The sequence below is a fragment of the Gymnoscopelus braueri genome (genome assembly GCF_963280865.1).
Source record: "Gymnoscopelus braueri genome assembly, chromosome: 2".
Classification (NCBI taxonomy): Eukaryota; Metazoa; Chordata; class Actinopteri; order Myctophiformes; family Myctophidae; genus Gymnoscopelus; species Gymnoscopelus braueri.
In genome coordinates this window covers 40,887,214-40,894,027 of record NC_137604.1, presented here as the reverse complement: position 1 = coordinate 40,894,027, position 6,814 = coordinate 40,887,214, and the positions used below count along the sequence as shown (strand labels likewise).

The 6,814-nt window shown below is 46.3% G+C and overlaps 2 protein-coding genes across 2 annotated transcripts; both read left to right on the top strand.

The window, feature by feature from the left end:
• Positions 1-2,460: 2,460 nt before the first annotated feature.
• Positions 2,461-3,840, top strand: LOC308095588 (interferon-related developmental regulator 2-like; the record flags this gene model as incomplete). Its single annotated transcript, XM_080442639.1, has 1 exon — positions 2,461-3,840. The coding sequence occupies one exon, from the start codon at positions 2,461-2,463 to the stop codon at positions 3,838-3,840; it is 1,380 nt and encodes a 459-aa protein (XP_080298765.1).
• Positions 3,841-5,086: 1,246 nt separating this feature from the next.
• LOC308095577 (interferon-related developmental regulator 2-like) lies at positions 5,087-6,514 on the top strand (the record flags this gene model as incomplete). The annotated part of the gene is made up of 1 exon (XM_080442630.1): positions 5,087-6,514. One exon carries the CDS (start codon positions 5,087-5,089, stop codon positions 6,512-6,514), a length of 1,428 nt encoding a protein of 475 aa, XP_080298756.1.
• Positions 6,515-6,814: the final 300 nt, after the last annotated feature.

Genomic DNA, 6,814 nt, shown 5'->3' with positions numbered 1-6,814 from the left:
TACCATTGAGAATGTCAAGGCCAAAATCCAGGACAAGGAAAGCAGGGCAGCCATAGCTGAGTGGTTAGTGAGCCCGCCTAGGGAGCCAGAGGCCCTGGTTGCCTCAGGTACGATTCCAGGCCAGGCCAGCAAATGTGTCGATGAAATGAAATTTGTCCCTGAGCAAGACTCTTAACCCCTAATTGCTCACAGGCCCTCATTGGAAATAAGAACTTTCATGAACGGACCTGTTAAAGGAATTATCCTATTCCCCCTGACCAGCAGAGGCTGATCTTTGCTGGCAAGCAACTGGAAGATGGCCGCACCCTCTCTGACTACAACATCCAGAAAGAATCTACCCTCCATCTTGTCCTGCGACTCAGGGGAGGGCAGTAAATGATTCCACGATTCCACTTTTTTTGCAGCGCTCTATCGGAGAGCCTGTCTGTGTCCGTGTTTCCAGACTAGAGTTAATCTCACAAACCACTGGACCAATCAGTAGATGTATCTCCACAACATTATTTTCAATTTAATAATATTTTTTTTGTTGAAATATTTAGCTTTCATTTTATAATTGATAGCCAATGGGGCTCTGATTGAGCTGAGATCTTGCCCAAATTTGTCATAAGGCATACATGTCAGAGATGACTGATGTCATGGGCTGGCTACATGAAGAGTCAAGTCACACCACACTGCCACACAGTTCCCATCTGGATCCTGAGATACACCTCATTAGATTATTTCTAATCTTTTTCCATTCCTTCTTTTTTTTTACCAGGGTAAAACCATTGATATTTTCTCTGGATGATGACATTAGCCTCAACTGTGTTGAATCAACTCGTTTATTGTGCTGCTGCTACATGGACGCCAATGGACGACCAAGACACATCATAAATCGATAAATGGCAGTTGGAATTTGTGTTGCACACAATGTACACAAACAACTGTGTGGGTTAGACATGTTGGACATGGTCAGAGATTACGCTAGGAATGGTACCACCAGCCTTCTCTGGAACAACTCATCTAACCCCTGCTCATGTTTGCTAGGGTGGGATGTCTCAGGGTAGAGGACAGAGTACAGCAACTTGCAATGGGCCTGGTCTACAAGATACACTACACCTCAAATACAAAGACACCCATGTACCTGTCAAACTACTTAAAAAATGTTAAAGACGTCCACAAACACAACATAAGCTCCACAAATCACATTCAACACAGATTTGGCTCAAACAAGGGGTTACATTTGTTACCAAAATGAGGAATGCCCTACCAACAGTCTTATAAAAGTGTGAATTTGCCTGTCAGTAAATGTTTCTATGAATTGAATACACAGGACTCCAATGGAAACAAGCCATAGTGCTTTCTTGGGTTCAATCCTTTTAGCATTGTATTTGTATATTAAACTGTATTTTCTGTGTTTATTTTCTCTGAAATGATCAAATCGATCGATCAATCAATCAATCAATCAATGGAAGTCATCAACGATGCAAGTGGGAATGCATGCCCCACCCGGTTATGCAAACCCATTGTATCCATCTGTGTCTCTTTCATGCCCATATATGGAGATCTCTTCTGTTTGCCTGAGCCCCCTTTATGCCCACATCTGGAGATCTCTGTATCTGTCTGTCCATGTTCCTTCATGCCCCTATTTGGAAATTCTTGATGTCATTAGTATATGCCCATATATGGACATATGCCCATACTATATGGACGATGCAAGTTGGGAATATGATCGGCTGTTCTGGCCAACCAGTTCTCCATTATGCTTATGGGCATATCAGTCGGATTGGTGGTTCTGGACAACTGCGTAAATCTGACCTTCATGCCGGGCTTCGCACTCCCTCGGGTCCTGTCTCCTCGAGACAGGAGAGATATAAAAGAGATATCATTTATTTTCAAATAAATAAGTCAGGAATTAATTCAAGGTTTCTGACTTACATGATGCATTTACTTATAATATTCATAATAAAATACAAATTTAACCACAAATGGTAAAATTCCATGTCACCTGTAACAAGGTGGTTTTACGGAAAATCCTGGAGCTTAATCATTGCTTATTTGGCATGTATGTTCAACACGTATACTACACTGCATTAAATCAATTCTATAACATCACATCGTCAATGCCCTGTCTCAAGAACAATAGTTCCAGGATGTGCGGTAGGTTACAGAACGCAAATGTCTTTCATTGTGCGTGCACCTATAACGATGTTATAGCAGAGACATCTTTGGTTATAGCTTGCTGTTAGCATTAGAACTGTTTCAACTGGAAGGCTTCAAGTGCTGCAGGGTGCCTGCACAAATCGGCATTGTTAGGCAGTCATGGCAACGGTTTGTTTTGTGTGTGATGTCAGTCTAGAGCTGTGGTCAGCATAGATTGACGTGAGGTGTTAAAACATGGTTCAAGATCACTGAGAGGGGCATACGTTGAAAAACACTGAGAGAGACTAGAGACACTCCAAAATGCCACGTCGTAGCAAGATGAAATGTGGCTCTAGTAAGCCGGGAGCTAAGAATGGGATGATCAATGGAGACTCTGGATCCAGCGATGATGATTACCTGGTCTCCTTTGAAAAGGAAATTGTACTGGAGGAGGAAACAAGAGTAGAACCACGTCGTAGCAAGAGGAAATGTGGCTCTAGTAAGCCGGGAGCTAAGAATGGGATGATCAATGGAGATTCTGGATCCAGCGATGATGATGACCTGATCTCCATTGAAAATGAATTTGTACCGGAGGAGAAAACAAGAGTAGAACCAGAAGACAAACAGGAGACAGAAGACAAACTCAAGCAGTGTATCGACAACCTGATGGATAAGTGTGCTGGGACTCGTCTTGCGGCTCTGGAGTCTCTGCGTAGGGCCTTCTGCTCCAGAGTGCTGAATGACTTCTTGATAGAGAGATGCCTCACCATCAGTGACTGCCTGAAGAGAAGCCTCAAGACAGGAGGAGGAGTGGAGCAGGCAGCAGCAGCCACAGTGTTCTCCCTGCTGTGTGTCCAGCTGGGAGGAGAGTGGGAGGAGGGCTTTAAGACACTCCGCCCCACCCTCAGCACCATCGTGATGGACAGTTCTGCCAGCATATCAGCACGACAGAGTTGTGCCAGGGCGTTGGGTGTGTGCTGCTATGTCTCTTCTGCAGAAGAGGATCTGATCATGTCAATGAGTCACCTGGAGAGTGTGTTCATGTCTTCCTACCCCAACAGAGAGGAAACCCTTCCCACACCCAAACCAGGTAACCCTGGCTTCTACATCGCTGCCCTGCAGTCCTGGGCTCTGCTGCTCACTCAGTGTCCTGCATCCAGACTCTGTGTACTGCTAGACCTTCACCTCCCTAAATTGCAGGCCTGTCTGGAGAGCAGCAGCGATGTCAACTACAGGATTGCCGTTGGAGAGACCATGGCACTGCTAGTGGAACTAGGACACAACATAGACAGTGGCTATGAGGTGGATGACAGTGATGGTCTGTGTAAGTGTCTTAAGGACCTGGCAAACTGCAGCACCAAACACAGAGCCAAGAATGATCTGAGGAAAATGTCAGAAAGGTTCAGAAAGGTCCTACGCTACATGGAGAGTGATGACTTTACAGACAGGAAGATCAGGTTTGGGGTGGAGGGTGTGAACATCGACAGTTGGACGAGGAGAATAATCTATAATGCCTTTAAGGAGATCCTGGAGTCAGGGGTTAAACACCACCTGCAGTTCAACTCTCTGTTGAGAGACATCTTTGGCCTGGGACCTCCCGTCATCCCGGACACTGCTGTCATCTCCTGCTCTGAGAGGCATCTATTCAACTCTTCTGTCTCCAAGGCCAGGACAAAACTACGGAACAAAGAGAGGGACAAACGAGCCGATTTCATGTGAGAAAACAAACTAAAAATGAAATAGTCAGGGGATATTTAAAAAATCTGGGAATAAATTCCTTACCAAGAAATGTATTCATCAATGTGTTTGTAAAGGTGTCCCGTAACAAGTTGGGGGGCACAGTGGCGCAGTCGGTAGCGCTGTCGCCTCACAGCTAGAAGGTCCTCGGTTCGATTCCCGCCGGGGACGCTGTGGGCGCTTGGGGCGTGTCTTCTCTGCGTCACCAGCGCCCATACCCTGGGTGGGGTTGGCGAAAGGGCCTTTCTGTGTGGAGTTTGCATGTTCTCCCCGTGTCTCCTATAGGGTAGTTAATACCCTCACAAAAACATGTAGTAATCCTGGTGGTCACTATACTGTCTCCCCCTGGTCAGCCGGGGCGCCTGATGGAGGGGAAGGGAACTGGTTGGAATAACGTGTTCCTTCCACGCGCTACGTCCAACCAGGGAAACTCCCCCCTGTCAGGTGACAAGAAGGTCAGTTGGCTCTCATGCATTGAAGGAGGCATGAGCTCGGCCCTGGGCTCCCTAGGCTGGTGGGGGGAGTGTAGTGCCCAGGATCACTTAGGAAATTGGCACCGGGTGAAAAAAAGGGTTACAAAATCGAGGGATAAAAACTATTTAAAAAAAAAGGTGTCTCGTAAGTTAACACATCTCATAAAGATTGAAATTCTATTAACCAGTGGTTCTGGACAACTACGTATATCTGACCTACTTCATGCCGGGCTTCACGCTCCCTCGAGTCCTGTCTCCTCGAGACAGGAAAAATATAAGAGAGATATAATTTACTTTCAAATAAATAAGTCAGGAATTAATTCAAGGTTTCTAACTTACATGATGCATTTACTTACAATATTCATAATAAAAGAAAATTTTAACCACAAATGGTAACATTCCAAAATCCTGGAGCTTAATCATTGCTTATATGGCATGTATGTTCAACACGTATACTACACTGCAATAAATCAATTCTATAACATCACATCGTCAATGCCTGTCTCAAGAACAATAGTTCCAGGATGTGCGGTAGGTTACAGAACGCCAATATCTTTCATTGTGCGTGCACCTGTAACAATGTTATAGCAGGCTTCACATTCTGCAGGGTGCCCGCACAAATCGGCATTGTTAGGCAGTCATGGCAACGGTTTGTTTTGTGTGTGATGTCAGTCCAGAGCTGTGGTCAGCATAGGCTGACGTGAGGTGTTAAAACATGGTTCAAGATGACTGAGAGAGACTAGAGAGATTCCAAAATGCCACGTTGTAGCAAGGGGAAATGTGGCTCTAGTAAGCCGGGAACTAAGAATGGGATGATGAATGGAGATTCTGGATCCAGCGATGATCTCCTGGTCCCCTTTGAAAAGGAATTTGTACTGGAGAAGGAAACAATAGTAGAACCACGTCGTAGCAAGGGAAAATACGGCTCTAGTAAGCCGGGAGCTAAGAATGGGATGAATGAAGATTGTGGATCCAGCGATGATGATGACGATGATGATGATGATGATGATGACGATGATGATGATGATGACCTGATCTCCATTGAAAATGAATTTGTACTGGAGGAGGAAACGAGAGTAGAACCAGAAGACAAACAGGAGACAGAAGACAAACTCAAGCAGTGTATCGACAACCTGATGGATAAGTGTGCTGGGACTCGTCTTGCGGCTCTGGAGTCTCTGCGTAGGGCCTTCTGCTCCAGAGTGCTGAATGACTTCTTGATAGAGAGATGCCTCAACATCAGTGACTGCCTGAAGAGAAGCCTCAAGACAGGAGGAGGAGTGGAGCAGGCAGCAGCAGCCACAGTGTTCTCCCTGCTGTGTGTCCAGCTGGGAGGAGAGTGGGAGGAGGGCTTTAAGATACTCCGCCCCACCCTCAGCACCATCCTGATGGACAGTTCTGCCAGCATATCAGCACGACAGAGTTGTGCCAGGGCGTTGGGTGTGTGCTGCTATGTTTCTTCTGCAGAAGAGGATCTGATCATGTCAATGAGTCACCTGGAGAGTGTGTTCATGTCTTCCTACCCCAACAGAGGGGAAACCCTTCCCACACCCCAACCAGGTAACCCTGGCTTCTACATCGCTGCCCTGCAGTCCTGGGCTCTGCTGCTCACTCAGTGTCCTGCATCCAGACTCACTGTACTGCTAGACCTTCACCTCCCTAAATTGCAGGCCTGTCTGGAGAGCAGCAGTGATGTCAACTACAGAATTGCTGTTGGAGAGACCATGGCACTGCTAGTGGAACTAAGACACAACATAGACAGTGGCTTTGAGGTGGATGACAGTGATGGTCTGTGTAAGTGTCTTAAGGGCCCTAGCGGCACCAAACACAGAGCCAAGAATGATCTGAGGAAACAGCGCAAGGTTTTCAGAAAGGTCCTACACTACATGGAGAGTGATGACTTTACAGGAAAGAAGATCAGGTTTGGGGTGGAGGGTGTGAACATCAACAGTTGGGCGAGGAGAAGAATCTACAATGCCTTTAGGGAGATCCTGGAGTCAGGGGTTAGACACCACCTGCAGTTCAACTCTCTGTTGAGAGACATCTTTGGCCTGGGGCCTCCCGTCATCCCGGACATTGCTGTCATTTCCTGGTCTGAGAGGCATCTATTCAGATCTTCTGTCTCCAAGGCCAGGACAAAACTGCGGAACGAAGAAAGGGACAAACGAGCCGATTTCATGTGAGAAAACAAACTCAAAAAGAAAGGAGAAAGAGAGCAACAGAGAGAAGTAGTGGATGAGCAAGTGAGAGAGGAAAGGAAGTGAAGAAGGGGATGGAGCAAGATGGAGAGTCACTCCACAGGTTTATATCAAACAGAGAAGTTCCTCAAGAACCGCCCAACCACACAGAACTCCAAATATGGGCATAAAAGGGACACAGACAAACGGACACAGAAATCTCCATACTGTATATGGGCATAAAAGGGACACAGATGCCAGATCCTCAGCCTTGGCCACACCTGCCAATACTCAAACAGAGTTTCA